Consider the following 20,306-nt stretch of genomic DNA (forward strand, 5'->3'; position numbering starts at 1 on the left):
TGCAATAATGGGCGATCAAAACATCGTATCTACCCCAACATGGTATCAATAACAATGTCAGCTCGGCGCGCAAAAAATAAGGCCTCAACCAGCCTCAGATCACGAAAATTGGAATCGCTGCAGGTCTCAGAAAATGGCACAATTTTTTTTTAGCAAATTTTGCATTTTTTTGTTCACCACTTAAATAAAAAAGAACCTATACATGTTTGGTATCTACAAACTTGTAATGACCTGGTGAATAATAATAGCAGGTCAATTTTAGCATTCAGTGAATGTGGTAAAAAAAAATAAAAAAATGTAAAAAAAACAACTGTGGAATTGCACTTTTTTTGCAATTTCACCACACTTGGAATTTGTTTCCCGTTTTCCAGTACACGATATGGTAAAACCAGTGATGTCATTCAAAAGTAAAACTTGTACTGCAAAAAATAAGCCCTCACACGGTCATATTGACTGAAAAATAAAAAAGTTATGGTTCTGGGAGGAAGGGGAGCAAAAAACGAAAGCGCAAAAACGGAAAATGCTCCGGTCATGAAGGGGTTAATGTACTGTAACTTACTAACAGGACACTCACGAAGGAAAAATTACTCACATGAGCTAAACAACTCTTCCTCCTCTAGAGTATACAGTATGTTGATGATAAAAAATATAAAGAGAATAAGGACGGAATTTTACGGTTATATTATAAAACATATATACCTTTATTAAATTCATTTAATAAAATCAGTACATGATAAAAAATAGACAGTAGGTATGTGCAATCAAATCGAGGAATGTAATTAAGTATAATATTAACAAGCTGGGGGGGGCTAACAAGTAATAAATATGTAGTATATGTGCCGCACATGGGCTTTCGCCATGCAATGCTCCTCTGGGAACTTCCAGTAGGTGGCGCTATAGAGTACAAGTCCTCTTTTTCTCTGAAGAGGCAATTTGCATATTAAATTTCCCAGAGGAGCATTGCATGGCGAATAAGCCTCCTTACCTTGACGTGCCAGAGTTGGTGTGTCACCCTCCATAAGGAGAAACGTTACCCCTTAGACCTGTATTAAGACAATAACTTTTTTTTGTATTTTAACACCGTGACTCCTCACAGCTGTTCCTGCACAATGGTGGTCCTGAGCAAGGAAGTGCAGGACAACCACTTTCACTTGGATGGATCGCTGGACGGATCCGCAGCTGGCTCAGAGATTGGATCCACCGTCAGTCATCATCCTATTATAGGAATATGGATGGATTTAAAGTGTTCAGGATTTACCTACTATATAGAACATGACAATCAACAATCATACTTTAATTTTGTACATTTTTTTTAATGTGCAGTAGCTTTGTACCTTAGAGTAGATAATACATGACTTGTCATACATCACTTTAACATTATAAATACATTATTTTACATTATGCACTATTTACAGTTTGCGGATGACACTGCTTCTAGCTTGCCATCCACAGTGTGAATGTGATAAGGAGACAAGGCAGGGTCGTTGAAGGATCCAATCCCAGACATAATGTTAACACAAGTCCTGAAGCCGCAGAAATAAACACACTTCTCTGATCTCTAATTATCCTCTTCACGATTTCACAAAACTAGAAAATAAAGAAAATTAACTGTTAGGATGATAACCTATAATATAACCTATATATTAGATCCAATAACAATCTATAAACAACTTTTCTTAAAGGAACACACCATTTTTCATATTATTTCTCTTTTTGTTAGCAATCGTGTGAATGTGTAATGACTCAGTGCAGGCTTCAAGAAGAAACTTGTGCACACCCATAATAACAGTTGTTGTGGTTATTTTTTTAATATCTAGATATCAGTATTAATTTAGAAAAAACGATTTATATTTTTGCTATGTCTGAAGTCTGCTTGAGTGTTTTCTAATTTCACATTGTGGAATGTCTGACTAAGATACTTGTTTCCTGTAAAGTCCTTGACAAGAAGGTTTACGCTGGGCCAAGGGAAATTTGTTACTAATAAGTCTATTTCGGTTTTCTGTTCAGTTGTATGTAACAATGAAGTTCTGTTCTGTCTAGCTAATAAATATGGTGAGTCTTTGTTGCCACACCAGAAGACTACCTGCTGACAATGCATGTCACATGTATTCTGTCTCTCTTCCTTCATCGATGAAGTATCTTAATTTGAATCTCACTGGCAATGTGAAGACCCTTTGCTGTCTATTTCAAAGTTCTCCTTAAAACAAAGAGGGTCTCCATAACACAGCCAAAAAGTTTATGGAAAAATGTATGACACAAAGAAAACAAACACTTACAATCAATTAAAAACATATATCTTACTGGGGTGGATATAATAATAAAAAAATGTATTACCATACGTAAATAAATACCAGGGAGTAGGGTAGGTACTTCTGAAGAAGCTGCTAGTCAGCAGCGATACGCGTGGGGATCTTCAGCATCAGTCACTATCCTTCACCCTGGTATTTATTTATGCATTTGTTCTTTTTATTGTATATTTCTACTTATCTTCTATTAATTCATATTTATTATTTATTACTGCATATGCATATTACTGATCCAACCAACCTTCACTTGTGTGGGTTTACTATTAGCATTCTCATCTATATGCAGTTTTTCTTTGTATAGTATAATCAAGGTAATCTTACTGTTGCATCAGCACTGCCTGATGAAGGGGTAATACATTTTTTTGGATTATTATATCCACCCCTCTAAGATATTTAATGTTTTTAATTAATTGTAAGCGTTTGTTTTGTTTGTGTCATACATTTTTTTAATAAACTTTATGGCTGTTAGTAGCATCGGCGTCTCTGCCCCCTGCCAGGCAGAGACGCCGTCTCCCTTACCACCGCGCTCCTGGTCCGGCATCTTCCGGCCTCCCTGCTGCTGCTGCTGGTGCATGCAGCTTCCCGGACACTGTGCTTAGGGCGCGCGCGCTCCCTCCCTCTTAAAGGGGCCACGTGCACCGTCCTAAAAAGTCTCCGGCCAATGGCCGGAGGACTCTCCCTATTTAAAGCACCTCCTCCAATATGGAGGTGCCCGTGCAAGGTTGCTGCTCTGTGATACTTACTTTGCTTCAGCCCTCAGGTCCTTTGCAAGTCAGTCCTGTCCGCCAGTCTGATCTTCAGTCCAGCCCGCCAGTCTGACTACTTTCCAGCCCGACAGTCTGTCCTTCAATCCAGTCCGCCAGTCTGTCAATGGGCTCTGCCCGCCTTCTTACCTGGAAGAACCTGCTTGTTACCTGCCGTGCTCCGCCCGCCTGCTTACCTGGAAGCACCTGCTTGTTACCTGCCTTGTCCACCAGCCTGCTTACCTGGAAGCACCTGCTTGTTACCTGACGTGCCCACCAGCCCGCTTACCTGGAAGCACCTGCCTGTTACCTGCCGTGCCCGCTTGCCTGCTTACCTGGAATCACCTGCCTATTACCTGTTGTGCCCGCCAGCTTGCCTACCCGGAGCACCCGTCTGGCTATCAGCCGAATCAGCCTGTCTGTCTACCCGGACCACCCGTCAGCCTGCCTGCCGTGCTCATCCGCTGTATCAGTCAGTTCCTGCCTTCTGACCCATGGGCGTCACCTGCTCTCATACAAGGTCGGTCTCAGAGTGGCACCTAGTCCCTCTGCTCTGTCCCTCCCTGGTTCACGGAGTCGACTGAGCCGCCGTGCGACCTTGGTCAGGCTGTGTAGATACTTAGTCACGCCCCTCTGGTCCCTCCTTGCACCGTAGCACAGAGGTTCCACCACCCGGATCCGTAACACTGTTATTATGGATGTGCACACGTTTTTCCTTGCAGCTTTTTCTTCCCATTTCTCATATTATACTTTTGCAAGGTCCGGGTAGCACCCCTATTTTACAATTAATAATAATTTTTGTTATTTTCCCGTGCCCACCATTTCTCTAAATAGTTGTGTAATGAATGCAGTAACATACCCCAACGTCGCCGTCTTCTGCAGTTTTCAGCAGTGCTCCAGTCCGCTCCGAAACAACATGACCGTATTTTTAGTCTACCAGATCACACAGTGTTTTCTGTGTGGAGCAGTGGTTACTTTCTCAATGTAATTCAATGAGACTCAGAAAGAGACTCTCTAGGAAAATGTAAAAAGTGACCTCCACACAGCAGAAAGTGATCCGGCATGTCACAAATGCAGCCACGTGGTGCCAGAACGGATCAGAGCATGGCTGACAACTGCAGAAGACAGCGACTGGTGAGTACATTACTGTACTTATTACACAAGATTGCTAACAAAGCGAGAATTTTTTTTAAAAAATCACCATTGTGCTCCTTTTGACACTGAACATATTTTATATTCTATACGAATAAATAGTTACATTTTTACTAACAAAATATATATTTTTTTTAAATTCAATTCAATTCTTGGTACAATTATTTAACAAGAATTTACAAGATCTCTTCATGTCATCATAGTTTACTGGAAACAGAACCTAAAGTTTAACTGTGTGTTACTGCTAGGAAATTAGTCATTCAAGTAAGACAAAATGTAATAAAGAAATAGAATAAGGTAACAAATGTTATCATGTGAACTGTGTGTGGTTTATAAATATTTATAGATGAGCCATATCACAACCTAAGGCCATGCTCACATACAGAACATTTTCCAATGGCTTCTCCCTCTTGTAATGCAAATAATAAGATCCAAAGAGAAATTCAGAGTAAATCTTTGGGTATTGTGTAGATTGGATTTTTTTACACAACTCGTGAACAAAAAATGTATTTTGTTAGCAATTTTTGGTGCAAGATCCAATCCAATAATTTAGAACAAATCTGCCACATTAAAAAAGCACTCCCATCAAAGTTTTATCCTCATAATATATTGCAGCCATCATATACAGCACTGTGTACTTACAATTGCTCATTTTGTCTTTCTACACAGCTAATTCTTCTCTGCTCCATGTAGAAACAGGAAGTGTCTTGTCCCTGCATTTATCATTCCCCTCTTCAACTCTTGACCCAGCTGATCCGCTCCTCCCTCTGCCAGGGACTTTTGCAGTGACTTATGAGTCATACAGGGAAAATTGACCTCGTGTTTCTGTAGGGGGCTGTTGGGTGATGAAGACGTCAAGTTGAAGATGGGTTAATAATATGTGTTGATGGTTATTTATGTGATAAAAGTGTTTCTTGTGTGAAATCCCCATGGCCGATTATTGTATGCCGGTCCCTTTAGGCTTTGCTTAAGGCCGTCCCTGGGATGCAGGAGGTCTGCCCAGAAGGGGGAACCATACAATAGAGAAAGGAATTTAGTACACTACACTGCTTAGACACTAGGTAGTTAATACAGGGGTTACATCATTAGCTGGGAGGAGTTACAGCATTTGAGCAGTTTTATAGAAAATCATTTCCTGGTTACAGACAGTCTAGGAGGGGAGAGTGAGTAGTAAGGAGCATTAGGCAGTGTACATGTGGGGGGTATGTGGCGCCCCTGAGGGTTCAGTCGCCACAGAAGTACTGCATCTCACCCAGAGGTGTGGTATCCCACTCTCAGGTAAGGATAGAGTGCTGCCCGGGACCCTAACACCTGCATCCAACACATCCACTTCAGTAGGGCAGGGCGAGATTGCTTCTAAGGGAGAGCACAGTCCCTGGTCCCTGGCTGGAGTGGAGGGGAACCAAGTGAGGGGGAACCATGTAGTGGGTGTGGGTGGAGGAATAAGATTAGGGGAGCACTTGTGAGGGAGGTGTATAAAAGAGGGAGCCATCTTGAGAGAGTGGGTTCAGTCAGACAAGCCAGTCTGAGAGGAGAGTTGAAGGGAGCAGGAGCTCTGCAGGAGCTCTGCTCAGGAGGAGGGCCTAGTGAGAGGCCCAAGACTGAGAAGGAGAGAGGAGCAGGAAGGAAGGCTCCAGGAGGAATGAGGGGATCCTAGGGGTACGGGCAGTGCTGGAGGCCACCCGTATGCCCGAATCTACCAGATGTGGAAGGATCAAGCCGCAGAGGGGACCGGCCCCTAAACTAGTGGAGAACTACAAGGCTCAGCTAGAAACCGGAGGCTGCTGTACTTGCAAGGTGCAGTTGCCACAGCCACAATTACATCGCTGAAAAGGTGGCCACAGAGGATCCAGGGGACTGCAGGTCGCCCAACAAGACCCGAGGCTACCGGATTGGGACACTGATTGTGAGGCGCAGGGCAGGAGGGTGAGAGCCAGCGCAGGAAGACGACTGAGAAAGGCACATAGAACGGGGTCCTGTCAGGCACTCTTGAACTACCTGAGGGATTGTTGAACCCCTGCCTGGTGAACGCAGCGTGACGTGGGAGGCGGTAACCTGTACAGTGCAACCTGAGGAACTTAACAACTGTGAGTAAACTCTGAAGACTTCACCCCACTGTCTCTGTGAATTATTGCTGCGCCATCACTCCCTGCACTACACTGCACTACAATGCCCAGCAACATCTACAACATCTACACTGCCCTAGAGCTAAGCTGTACCTGTGGAGAGCTAAACCAACTCTGCTGTGTCAACAACAGCTCCAGAGGACTTGCACCGCAGCGGTGGCTCCACATAGCCGCATACCACAGGTGGAGTCACAAACTATATATATAAAAACTATAAATCCCCTGTAAAAACAATCCCCTTTTGATTGACCACCCTGGGTCACGGACCAGGTCACCGCCACTGTGACATCTCCCCTAGCAACGACTGGCCCGGCACCGAGTACCCCATGGCCCAGGGGGTGCGTCATACGCCTGCCGTTAGGGGAGGCCTGTGTCAGGTCACCTCCGTCCAGGGTTCAAAACCCGAGTGCACAGAACCAGGGTAGGTTCTCTTCCCCATACACAGAGAGAGACGGAGTGTGGAGGATGACTGAGCAGATAGGAAAGCAGACTCCATCAGCAGTATCAGCAGTGAAAAAGTGTTTTACTAGTGCAAGTTATCAGACCAGAATAAGGACACATTTGAAACAGAATCTGGACGCTGACAATGTCCTAGGCTCATAGCCTGTTAGAGGTGCTCAGTGCGAGGCCTCTGTTTCCCTAGAGGGGAGTTTCTTAGCCGGGTCCCAAAAGATGTGGAAGATGTCGAGTCTCAGGAAGGGACGAGAGCAAATACTGGAATGGCACATTATCAAGGGGGCTTCACTAACCAAAGAACTTGTCTTGATCTGTGTACTGCAGCCATGTATGGAAGAATTGCACAGTAAAAGTGAGTCTGTTAACCTGGATCTACGATCTCCTGTCTTGCTTGAAGTCGGTGTCGGTCCAAGGGATGATGTAACAGTGAGTACAGCAAATCTTCCATTGCAGCACACACTCTGGTCTCAGTCCTTAATAGTAGAGGGGGCATTGGGCGAAGAAAAGATGGTTCCGGCACACAGCGTGATGGTAGCGGCCCTATGTGCTAGCCTCTACATTTCTACATAGAGCTTAGAATGATTCAGTTAGTCAGTTTTTAATCACTTGATGTCATAGACCTAATGCAAAACAGAAGAATTACCTGGGTAGAAGGGCAAAATGAGCAATTGTAAGTACTTATTGCTAAATAATTGTCATGTGTCTGGGTTCGAATCTTTGAGTCTGTGCTTTGTGGTCGGCTTCCCTGTCTGCCGAGCCACAGCAGATAACCTTTTCTCCGGGTATTTAGTTTTTGTTATCTTTGCACCAGTCTTTTTAGGGTAACAGGTGTTTTCATTTGCTCATTTGTCTGCCCTGTCACCTTTTGGGTACAGCTTTATATACTTTCCCGTTTCTGGTATTTCCTGCTGGTGATAGTCTCATTTGATGTCCAGCCATACTGTTGTAGTTTAAGCCAGTCAGTGAAAGACCAGATAGGGTTTATCCCTCTGCTGTTTATGTTCTTTACCCTGCACCTATCTTCTGTTTCTTTTTAGGAAGTAGGCATCATATTCTCTAACAGTATGTACTTAATTCTTTATTTTGTATTTTGCGATTTGTTTTACTCACTCTGGGATCTCTTTCTATATCAGCACTCTTTCTTTTCTGGAGGTAATTTGCACTCTGCTCTGCCCTCTGGTTCTTTAGGAGGAACGTGAAGCGCTTTACAGCCTTTTAGATAGCATAGGTCTGAGTTGCCATCATCTAGTCTGTGGTTAAGGCTCTCTCAGCCCATATAGGAACCACTAAGGACTGTGGGGTCAGGATCTCTAGTCTGTACAGGAACTGGCCGGGTCAGTTGCAGTTTTTAGTGTGTTACCTATTTTTCTCGAGTGAGTTGCTACACTATCATAACAATAATATGATGACTGCAATATATTAAGAGGATAAAAATGTTGATGGGACTGCTTATTTAAATTATTTTTTTTTCTTAAAATACATACAGAAGTAGTTGAAAAGCTGTTTTATACTTACTCTGTAAACTGTCTGAGCATGAAAGGGGGTTATCCTTACATAGGACTTTTATGACATATTGACAGGATATGCCGTAAATGTATGAAATATGTGGGTCCCACATGCCATGCAAGCATGACAACTTCTCCATGCACAACAGCCACAATATGGTGGACCAGCACATTTATGATTTAGCACATATCCTGTCTATAGTCCATAAATGTCCAACAAAGGGCAACCTCTTTAAATATGGCTTATACACAGGGAAAAGCTACCAGTCGATACATTAAATTTATCCAGAGGGCTTTATTCAGTCAACAAATGACATTGTGGGTTTAAATAATCTAGCGAGAGAAATAATTTATAACTGGTCAAGGAAGGTTGAACTTGATGGACTTGTGTCTTTTTTTTCAACTTATCTATAATATAATCAGGGATGTGTCCTTCTTGCGAAACCTCTATAGACTGCGCAAGCACAATGCACCCGTGCAGTCTGGCCGCAGACATGAAGACACACCCACATCCTAGATCACAGCGATGTCCTGCGCCATAAACACATACCTCCCTGTTCAGGCCTGTCATCTCAGGAGAGGCCGGGGGAGGAGTGTGGGGCTGAAATCAGTGCCTGCGCATAGCGCGATATCCAGTGCCATTTTAGTGAAGACAAATTTGCACAGTGTCTTTGACAAAATGGCACCGGACAGTGCGGTATGCGCATGCGCTTACTCCAGTGCCATTTTGTTGAATACACTCTGCACATTTGTCTTCAATAAAATGGCGCCAGATATAGCACAATGCACAGGCACTGATTCTGGCACCATTTTAGTAAAATAACACAGGCGATGTGCTGCAGGGGAGCGATGGAAAGGTGAGTAGGAGTGTTTTTTTTTTTATTTATGGATGGATAGATGGGGAAGCATATACCAGGATGGGGGAGCATATATCAGGATGGGGGGGCATATACCAGGATGGTGGACCAGGATGGGGGAGCATATACCAGCATTGGGGAGCATATAACAGGATGGGGGACAAGGATGGAAGAGCATATACCAGGATTGGGGAACATATACCAGAATGGGGGAGCATTTTCCCAGATGGGGGGAAGCATTCACCAGAAAGGGGACAAGGATGGTTGGAATCATATACCAGAATGGGGGACCAGGATGGGGGGAGCATATACCAGCATTGGGGAGCATATAACAGGATGGAGGACAAGGATGGAAGAGCATATACCAGGATTGGGTAACATATACCAGAATGGGGGAGCATTTTCCAGGATGGGGGGAAGCTTACACCAGAATGGGGGACAAAGATGGGGGGAAGCATATACCAGAATGGGGGACCAGGATGGGGGAGCATATACCTGAATGGGAGAGCATATACCATGATGGGGGACCAGGATGGGGGAGCATATACCAGCATGGGGGAGAAGATACCAGGATGGGGTAGCATATACCAGGATGGGGGACCAGGATTGGGGAGTAGATACCAGGATGGGGGACCAAGATTGGGGAGCATATACCAGGATGGGGGACTAGAATGGGGGAACATATACCAGGATGGGGGAGCATATACCAGATTGGGGGACCAGGATAAGGGAGCATATACCAGGATGGAGGAGCATATGCCAGGATATAGGACCATATAAAAATGCTAGCCAACCGGGCGTAGAACGGGTTCAATAGCTAGTGTAACTATGTAAGGCCAAGAGAACATTTGGGTGTGTGCCTGATTGGGGGCTTGTTAAATGTGACATCACTGCAAAAAAGGCTAAGGGACATTGGTGCAGCCACAAAACTGATGCGTTTCGAAGGAGACATAGTTCTTTCTCAGGGTGTCACATTTGACATGCCCGCTACTCGTGCCATCGTCCAGCAGCAGCACTTCTGGCCAGAGCGTACTGCTATTTGAATATTCTCTGACAGACACAGATAGGCGCATTCATGGGAGGACACTCCCGCAATGAACTTTTGCTCAGCAGGACCTTGCTGTCAGCACTACGCCAAGTTGGGAGCTGTATGTCTGCTAGTAGTAAGTACCCCACCCACAGCAGGATGGACTGTGTAGAGCCACAATTAAGCCGTCTCACTGCGGCTGATCAGGGGAAACATCGGGCATTGTGATCCCCTGAGATTTATGATTTATGATTCACTTTGGGCACATATTTTTTGTGAAATATTAGTGGAGATATATACAGCCATGGGATTGTGCCACAACAAGGCATAGGTATACTGAGCACACACGTGTCCTTTGGTGACTAACCAGCTTATGTGCATCATATCCACATGTGATTTATTCATATATCTGGTGTTAATTTCACCGTTTCATATTCTATGTGCTCTATTTTCCTGAATAGCGCTGTAGTTTATTCTGTTATCACTATATCTGTTTTGCTGACAGGCTAAAGACACCGAGCCTGCCCCACTACCAGCAGCTGCATTTGTACCAATTTTCTGTGAGCGCCAGTGTGTTATTCTCTTCTTTTGGTTTTACTTCTATGTCGGTATATGTTATTTTTTAACTGTACCGAAAGTGCAATACTAATACAGTGCACTACACTTTTTTTGTACAATAGGACCTTATAAACGATATGTGCCTCTATACAGTCAGAGCTTCCTTTAGATGCTGACTATACTGCTGATGAAAGGCTGAGACACAGTGTGCACTGTGCCTTATATTGAAATTATACTTAAAGGGGTTTTCCCATGAACCAAAGTTCATTTTAATCAATAGATGTTGGAATAATAATAAGTTCCACAATTGGATGTGTTTAAATAAAATGTTCCTGTGCTGAGATAATCTTATAAATGTGTCCCTGCTATGTACTGTGCAATGGCTGTGTCTGACCGTACAGGAACATGGTCTGATCATACCACATCTCCTGGGCAGGGGAGGAAACAAGAGAGTATATAGACATTACAGCAGGGGATCACAGCTGATTCTTTCTGTGAGGTAAAACATTTCCCTGACTGTTTATAAACAATGTTTTACTTCAAAAGACAGAATCCGCTGCAACCCCCTGCTGTAATGTCTGTATACTCTCTTGTTTCCTCATCTGCCCAGGAGCAGTGATATGATCAGACCATGTTCCTGCACGGTCAGACACAGCCATTACACAGTACACAGCAGGGGCACATTTATAAGATTATCTCAGCACAGGAACATTATATTTAAATACATTCAATTGTGGAAGTTATTATTCCAAGAACTATTGATTAAAATGAACTTTTGTTTGTGAGAAAACCCCTTTAAGTTCTAGATGCAAAATAATGACAATATGTTCTGATACATTCTCCACAGTATGTTCCATTACTAACATACAGTCACCTTGGCACTACCTTAAAGGCTGTAATAAAGAATTGTATAAATAGAAAATTTCAATGCGTTTTCATCCTAAATGTTCCCTATACATACAGTAAGCTTGGCTGCTGACAATTAGCCGTTCTCCACAGTTTCATCAGAGACAAATCAACAGACCTTGGCTGTTTTCTGCAAGACACATTTTCCTCCCAGTTTTGCGCTACATGGAAATGTGGTGGATGCAGAAAACCTGCATCAATGGGTTATTATTCCCATATCGGACACTAAGGCCCTGATTCATCTAGACCGGTCTTGATGAGGGGGTGTGCTGTATACAGACATTCATGATTTATGAATAGGAGCACGCCACTTAATGAATCAGGAGCGTCTGACAAGTAATGCGCGCCTCTATGCAGAAATTTTACTCCAGTAGCTGACTGAAGTAAGATTTCTGCCATAGAAAACACCACAACTCATTATGAATCAGATGAACTGTGGTGTCTCACCTCAGTTTCACCTATTTTGATGGACCTGGGAGAAACTGGCATGGAAACATCAAAAGTCAAAAAACTTTGCTACCTTCCAAAATAATTTACTTTAGAACTTTGGTAATCGGGTCCTAAGTAGTGATGAGCGAGCATGCTCGTTACTCGAGATTTATGAGCATGCTCAGGTGTTTTCCGAGTATCTTCAGCGTGCTCGGGTGTTATGTTTTAGTCACTCTGTGCTCATGATTTGTGACTGTTTGAAAGCTTTAATATAAGTGAGGAATGCCTGTTTCTTAGGCATTCCTCACATGTATTAAAGCTGTCAAACAGTCGCAAATCATGAGCACTGAGTGACTAAAACATAACACCCGAGCACGCTGAAGATACTTGGCGAGCACCCAAGCATGCTTGCCGAAAGGGTTAACAGAACATACTCGCTCATCACTAGTCCTAAGGTCAAATCCACAAACCAGGCCATGAATATCTGGTAAATGCAGGACCCACACCTGTCTCCAGAATGTGGAGTTTATGAATACTTCAGAGGAGGCCTACTTGGCTATTCTTGAAAGTTCCCAAAGAAATGAATGAAGAGAGAACACTTCTCCATTCGCATCTGCCATGAAATAGGGGACCCACATCTATTAGTAATTTATGTCACACCCTCTGGATATGCCATGAATGTCTGAGATGGGAATACCACTTTAATGCTGAACCCCACCACTTTATGTAGCCCCATTTTGGCCATTACCTCTCAGTACAGTGGGCACCACCATTGTCAGTGGTGTGATGTGTAGCCTATTGTATGTAACATCACGTGAGGTCAGTAGCCAGTTACAATAAACAGTTAAATGTTATAAGGATATACAACAGTATCTGTATGTAATATACAACACAACTACTTAATATTAACACATCACTCCATCAGACCTGTGCATTAGTGGACCTATAAATCCATATTCTAAAAATCCAGCAAGATACCAGTACTTACTCCACAATAGTGTTTGGGAAAAGTAAATATTCATGTTCAGTATCAGGTCCTATAGATTATAGATCTGTCAACTACTATGTACGCTCTGAATCCAGACTGAAAAAGAGTTGGCCCAGATTCTGCAATAAAACTACAGAGCCAGGCAAATGTTTATAAAGTGAAGTGTTTTACGAGCAATCCACGGAGCGTCTACAGAAGCTAGCTTGTAACAGTAAAAAAAAAATCCCAAAACCTTGAAAAAAGAAATACTGGCCAACTTTACGAAAACAAAAAAACTTCTGTGCTAAAAGCTGCTTTATTTGGCTACTTAATGTGGTTACTCATGTTTTTATATATCAGGGAGAAATAAGAGGATTTGTGAAGTTTTGTTTTGGTCTGACTTGGTACAGAGATTCTAGAGGAAAACTAAAACCATAATTAATCCCATACTTTCCTATAGCAGTGGTTTTGGCATCAGTTATGATATGATGTCTCCCTGTGCCAGCCAGAAAAATGTTGTATGCCATTTATATATCTCTCTCAGATTATGCTAGGCTATGGGCACTGACCATCGACACAAAACTGATCTATAAACCTACCCTCTAGAATTATCATATAAAGAGTTATTTCCTACTAAGTTACCATTTTACAATCTGCCCTACTGCCTGTAGAATCAATTGGCAGGGGATGGAAATTGCCCATTGACTTATTCATAAAAAAGAACTTTTGTTCGGAGCACTAGGATGTTCAGAAATGGATTCATTTTAGTGGAGAATTACTACAGATGTACTCCAAGGGTTCTCATCGCCAGCTGCTCTTGGGCATCTTGTTTAGTGAAGTTGTACATGGCTTCTTAAACTTCACTCTTGGTGTTAAAAAAAACAAAATGTGCACTGAATGAACTAGGCATAGTATGACAAATTATAGTACAATAATAATTAAAGGGAACCTGTCACCAGTTTTTTGGCATATAAACTATGCACATTACCTTTAAGATCATAACAGTGGAGTTCCTGCAACCCCTTTATATCCTCAGACCTCAGAAAAAGTGTTTTATACTTGTCCCGCGCTGCATGTAAATTGTCTGATGGGTGTCTCCACATTGTGATCAGTGCCGCCCCGGTCCCTTCAAAAGACGCCTCTTATAACTGCATGTAAGTGGTGGATGTCTCTCCGTCATCCACGTAGTATCCGAAGTCTCGCATCTGGGCAGTGAAATCGATGAGCTGCGCAGGTGTGCCTCAAGGTGCCCTATTGAACAGCCAGTGATTCCACCATGCAGGCGCGAGACTTCGGGCAGTACGTGGATGAGGGAGAGACGTCATCCACTTACATGCAGCTGCAGGAGGCGGCGTTTGAAGGGACCGGGGCGGCTCACGAATGAAATGAGAATTCATAGCACAGTCAGCGAGAGGCCCCCAGTATTTGGTCAGTATTCGGTCAGTATTTCTCAGGAGTGGAAGCCAAAACCAGGTGAGGAATAATAGAAACAAGTCACCAATTCTGCATTTATCACCCACTCCTGGTTTTCGCTCCTAGTCCTAAGAAAAAATGCTGACCGAATACTGATAGTGGGGCCGTTGCCGAAATCTGACTTTCGAGTTTCTGACAAGGATTCAAAGTTTCAGACGCTGTAAATTCACACTCACAGATTAGCTCAATTCAGCTAAGTGCTTTTCTCATTTATTTTTTCTGTGATAAGGATTTCAATTTGAAATCAGTGGGTGGAGGGTTGTGGCCTGGGTTCAAGCATATTTAGTCATCGAGTGAAAAAAGAACCTCTGTATGTCTTAAAAAATGAACCACTTTGCTCCTGCTGTTATAACTATAGTTATGCTCATGCAATTACTGATCACAACCATTAGTGGCGCAGCAAGGATTGCAACTTTCAGCTGGGTAATTCCTATAGGTTGCTTTCAATACATATATATCTCATATTCTTTTCATACAGAACAGTTTATCTACACCATACATGTCAAACTCTGGCCCGTGTACCAAATCTGGCTCGCAGGGTGATTATATTTGGCAGGTGACAGCAGAACCACCACCCCTATGTGGGGCCCATAATACTATAAGGAGGACTGTGTGGGGCCCATGATACTGTATGGAAAGCTATGTGGGGCCATTTTACTGTTTAAAGACTATATGGGGCCCATTAATCTGTATAGAGCCCATTATACTGTATACTGGTTGGCCCATGATATTGTCCACGTTTTTCATTTTGGCCCTCTGTATCTTTGAGTTTGACATCCCTGATCTAGATAGTCTGTAGTTAAAAGGGAACCTGTCATCTGATTCAAGCTGCCAAAACCTCGGGCCGCACGAATCAGAGCCTAGCTTCACGATAGTAGCCAGGTATACTTTTCTCTGAAATTCTCTGGCGTTTCAGAGAAAATGTACTCTAAAGATCCAGCTTGGGACCATATCCAAAGATGAGACTAGTCCAGCACCAACCATGGCCGGCTGTACAAAGCAGGGTACGTGAGTAGATAAAATCAATGTTTATTCCAAAATTGCTCCAAATTTCCTAGCAATTATGAGAATCATGGAGTTCAAAGGTTTGAAACAAGTAATAGCTCCCATGTCTTCTAGAACTCTCGCCTAATCTTCCTAATCTTTTCATGGAATATACACTGATGAAGAGGTTTTTAACAATTTTGGAATAAAGCATTGATTTTATCTATTCACGTGTGCTGGATCTCCTACTGCATTGGAACCTTCTGTGTGGGGTTAACTCTCCCAAAAGTGCTCCCGTGCACCGCGTTTCCTGTGATTTCTGGCCGATAAGAGGGTGAGCTAAATAATTTTTCAACACTGATAACAGGGTACATAATCTTAATGTTTCTCCATGAAAATAAACCAACTATCCTAGATTTATATTATATGCTGTCTATTAAAAGCACAAGAACAAAGGACGAGTAATCCATGGAAACTTCACTTGCTTGTAGTATTTAAAGCTTGTGGCGCAATAAAGACCCAACAGTACTACCTATACCCAGGAAAGTCTAACTGAGATATTGACATGAAAATTGCAAAAAGCTGGCCCTTTCCACTGTGCATTTTAATAGTATTTCTACTTCTTATTGCTGGCCATTATCACACTCATCTCAGAATACAGTACGCCTTTACTCTTTATGATCATTTTTAGAAATCTCCAAGATTGCAGGTATTAATGTCTGAATGACTTGTTCATGAATACACCTCCACAAGTTTTCCTGGAAAGTGAATTGAAGTTGTGGAGACCACTGGATATGTATTTAGAATTACAACACACTCAATCCTTCACAATAATATACATGAAAGTTTTCACACCATGTGAAACAACAACATACTGTGTAAATTGCTTCAGCCCACCAGAAGCGGCCATTCAGTCTCTCATCATTGGATTGCTTAGCTAGCTCACAAAGCTCTCAGTAAATGAGTGTCTTGCTGATCATTTTGCATTCATTTCTCTATATATAAAAGAGTCAAACGTCACAATATAGTTTTCAAGATAGAAAATAAAATGGATCATTATAGTTTACCTTATCGGTCTGAAAGCTAACCGGAAATCCGTATCTGCAATAAGTGACAAAGTGCTCGCAGTTATCCCACAGCAGGCTGTATGATGTGGCCCCCACAAGTTTCTCAGCCCGCTCAGCCACTTCTTCATTAGAAAGAGGTTTGGTCTTGAAACTTTTGTCCATGTGATTAACTATTATACTTCCACCATAGGCAAAGTCTTGTACAGTGTCCACCCTTATACTGGCCACCTTAGCCAGGACGCCCAGGATCAGCCTTTTGTTGGTGACGACTTTCCCAGTTACATACTTGTCATCTGAAATAGCAGGGAGGATATCAGGCATCAGATGGGCAACCTTGTTATTTCCCAAGTAAATCCCAAAGTGAACAAACAAAGTCCTGGGCACCTCCAACAAGTCTCCTCGCTTAAAAAAGGATGAATCCTGGTAATGGGAATCACCCTGAGCCTGTTCTGGCATGCTAAAGAGCTTAAAGTTGGTGACCAATGATACTTTATCAAGGAAAAGCACCAACAAGTCTAACAGAGAACTTTTCATCTTGTAACTTTTTGCTTTCAGTCTGTCTGCTGTAACCGAGACCTAAAGTTGTGCTTTAGGAGAGATGCTTTGAGCTCTTTAATTTGAAGGATATTTATAAGGTTTCTGTGTTTTGCAGTGACATCATAGCACAGTGGTCACGATTGGCTGTAAGGAATTTGGCAGCTGCCAGAGCGGTTTGCTAATGTATCACTGGAACAAACCCTCTAGACATAAACACTCAGCCGGCAACAGCACTTCTCTCGTAGCCCTCTGAAGAGTAAATTCATAGAACAGGCACTCCCTATCCTACACCACGGATTTTCCACAGTGGATAACAGGCTGATTCATGAATGAAGCTTCACAACATTTTTTTTTTAAAGCAAACCTGGAGGGCTTAAAACTTCTTTCCATTTCCTTCTCATTTTGACTGTTTGGTCATCCATATTTGCAGAACATAACTCAGACTTGCTGACTTTTATTATTATGCTTATACGGGCAGGATTCTCACATCAAGTTGCCAGCAATTCTACTGCATGTTACAGAGATGTAGGTGATATCTGGCAGAATGAGAGAATATTGTGCACACTCTCACCTAGCTATGTAGATGGGTATCAACAAGCTATAAACCTTCTCCACATATTTAATTATATTTGTATTGGATTTAATGGGGTATTCCCATCTTTTATATTTATGTAATATCCACAGGATGCTATATTATAAAGTTGTAGAACTTTTCATTTATGCAGTGATAGAACTTTGTTTTCTGAGAAATAAGGTACTAATACATACTGTACAAAATGCATAGAAATCCCCAATAGTCAAACCCCAGACATGAAGATCCCAGAGTAGAAATATCAAGTGGTGTGCCCTACATAAACAAAACAATTTAGGAGAAAATATTGAGTAGCTTAGGTAAGAAAACAATCTTTATTGAATACATAAATATCAAAAATTAATAATCAAATCACAGCATAGGGGTAAAAAGGGAGTTGAGGGATAGCAGCACTGAACAGCTCGTGAACCCCCACACACCCACATCATATTTGTAAATTGTGGGGTGAGGACTCCTAAGGTGAGGTGACTTATCAAAGTTTAGAAAACATGGCCAGGGAACAGTCAATCATTCATTGTAACCAGGACTAAGAAACGTCCATAGTCTCATATTGAGTCCACAGTCCAAGTATATATAGATAAAAAAGAACCTTGCCAGAGGAGATGGGACACGAAGCTAAAGTGCTGAGTGCAATAGACCCATGAAAGGAGGCGGCTCATGTTTGAATGAAGAAGGAAAGAAACCCGAAGAAAGAGAGAAGTTAAATATTTTAGTTAGATGGGTAGTGACAGCTGGGGAAAGAGACTGAAGGAGATGTGAGGGAACAGGGTCACTGTTGCAGGTTGTAGGGCGAGAAGAAGGGATGAGTCTGGTCACTTCTTCTGTGACCGGCTCGAAGATGGAAAGTGACTTGAGGTGCGGGAGGGAAGGGGATCCAGGCTCTGAGGGGATTGTGCAAGAATGTCTTGACGGATATGATTGATTTTTTGCAGGAAGTAAGTGGCCAGATCGTCAGCACTTAGGTTGGTGATGGGGGTCTGTACTTTAGGGCTCAGGAGGGAGTGGAAGGTTTCAGAGAGTCATTTAGGATCGTTGGCTAGAGTTGTGATGAGAGTGGTAAAGTAGATTTGTTTAGCCAGATGGAGAGCAGAGTTATAAGTTTTGAGCATGAATTTATAGTGGATGAAGTCTTCTGCCGAAAGTAATTTTCTCCACAGACGCTCAGCACACTTTGAGCAGCGCTGGAGAAAACGTATTTGCATCGTGTGCCAGGGCTGCTGTCTATGCCGGGTCATTCTGCGTGTTCTGCTTCATCCAGGCACTCCACATTGTGCTGTTGAGGTGTGACAATGCTGAGTCTGAACAGGAGAGGATGGGGGCTAAAGATGACTGTAGAATGTAGAGTGCTTGAGGTCTAGTGTGAAGTTTCCACAATCAGTGATGGTTTGAGGAGCCATGTCATCTGCTGGTGTAGATCCACTGTGTTTTATCAAGACCAAAGTCAGCGCAGCCGTCTACCAGGAAATTTTAGAGCACTTCATGCTTCCCTCTGCCGACAATCTTTATGGAGATGGAAATTTCATTCTCCAGCTGGACTTGGCACCTGTCCACACTGGTAAAAGTACCAATACCTGGTTTAAAAAAAACAGTATCACTGTGCTTGATTGGCCAGCAAACTCGCCTGACCTTAACCTCATAGGGAATCTATGGGGTATTGTCAAGAGGAAGATGAGAGACACCAAACCCAACAATGCAGACGAGCTGAAGGCTGCTATCAAAGCAACCTGGGCTTCCATAACACCTCAGCAGTGCCACAGGCTGATCTCCTCTATGCCATGCCACATTGATGCAGTAATTCATGCAAAAGGAGCCCCGACCAAGTATTGAGTGCATTTAATGAACATACATTTCAGTTGGCCAACATTTCGGATTTTAAAAACATTTTTAAAGCTGTTGTTATAAAGTATTCTAATTTACTGAGATAATGACTTTTGTGTTTTCATTGGCTGTAAGCCACAATCATCAACTTTAACAGAAATAAACACTTGAAATAGATCACTCTGTTTGTAATGACTCTATATGAGTTTCACTTTTTGCATTGAAGAACTGAAATTAATTAACTTATTGATGATATTCTAATTTAGTGAGATGTACCTGTATATCGAACTGCAGTCAATAAGTTTCAAGTTATGCAAAGGTCTCACCACACGCCGATATTAGCAGTACTTGCGATAAAGCCTAAATAAGATATGCTACAGCAAGGTCCTGGAATAAAAAGGTCAAGAGAACTGGCAGGTAGAATGCCCTATGTGGTCGTCACACACTGTGACTTCCTCAGGGGCACTGCATGTGGTACCCTGGATTGTTTTGCTTAAGTAGGACACACCACTTGATATTTCTACTTTGGGATCTTCATGTCTGGAGTTTGAATATCAGGGATTTCTGTCTATTTTGTATATATTAATACCTTATACTTCAAGCACTTTATTTTTCACATCGACATATGGTCTGTATGTTATATGGCTGACCACATTTGCATAAACTATAGTTGCGGTTCTTGGACTCATTATTGTTTTCAGCTCTGTTGTGGGTTTTTGTATTTGTTACCATGTCATTTTTTCAACATTATTAATTGTTTTTAACTTCTGTTGCAGTTTGTATCAATAAAATCTGTATATTTC

At 42.4% G+C, this 20,306-nt stretch overlaps 1 protein-coding gene across 1 annotated transcript; it reads right to left on the reverse strand.

The window, feature by feature from the left end:
• Positions 1–737: 737 nt before the first annotated feature.
• Positions 738–17,226, reverse strand: LOC141172399 (lecithin retinol acyltransferase-like). The gene is made up of 2 exons (XM_073656561.1): positions 16,557–17,226; positions 738–1,587 (listed from the first exon to the last, which is right to left on the reverse strand). The coding sequence occupies exons 1-2, from the start codon at positions 17,088–17,090 to the stop codon at positions 1,435–1,437; spliced, it is 687 nt and encodes a 228-aa protein (XP_073512662.1). The 5' UTR covers positions 17,091–17,226; the 3' UTR covers positions 738–1,434.
• Between the last annotated feature and the right edge of the window lie 3,080 nt (positions 17,227–20,306).

Source organism: Phyllobates terribilis, unplaced genomic scaffold (genome assembly GCF_046119375.1).
Source record: "Phyllobates terribilis strain yellow unplaced genomic scaffold, ASM4611937v1 Scaffold_1__5_contigs__length_1240528914, whole genome shotgun sequence".
Lineage (NCBI taxonomy): Eukaryota > Metazoa > Chordata > Amphibia > Anura > Dendrobatidae > Phyllobates > Phyllobates terribilis.

Bases quoted from the DNA above. Each gene is read 5' to 3' on its own strand.
- LOC141172399 (XM_073656561.1), bottom strand. From the start codon at position 17,090: ATGAAAAGTTCTCTGTTAGACTTGTTGGTGCTTTTCCTTGATAAAGTA. The intron at 1,588-16,556 runs GTAAACTATAAT...TTTATTTTCTAG, and splicing joins TTAGCTTTCAGACCGATAAG to TTTTGTGAAATCGTGAAGAG.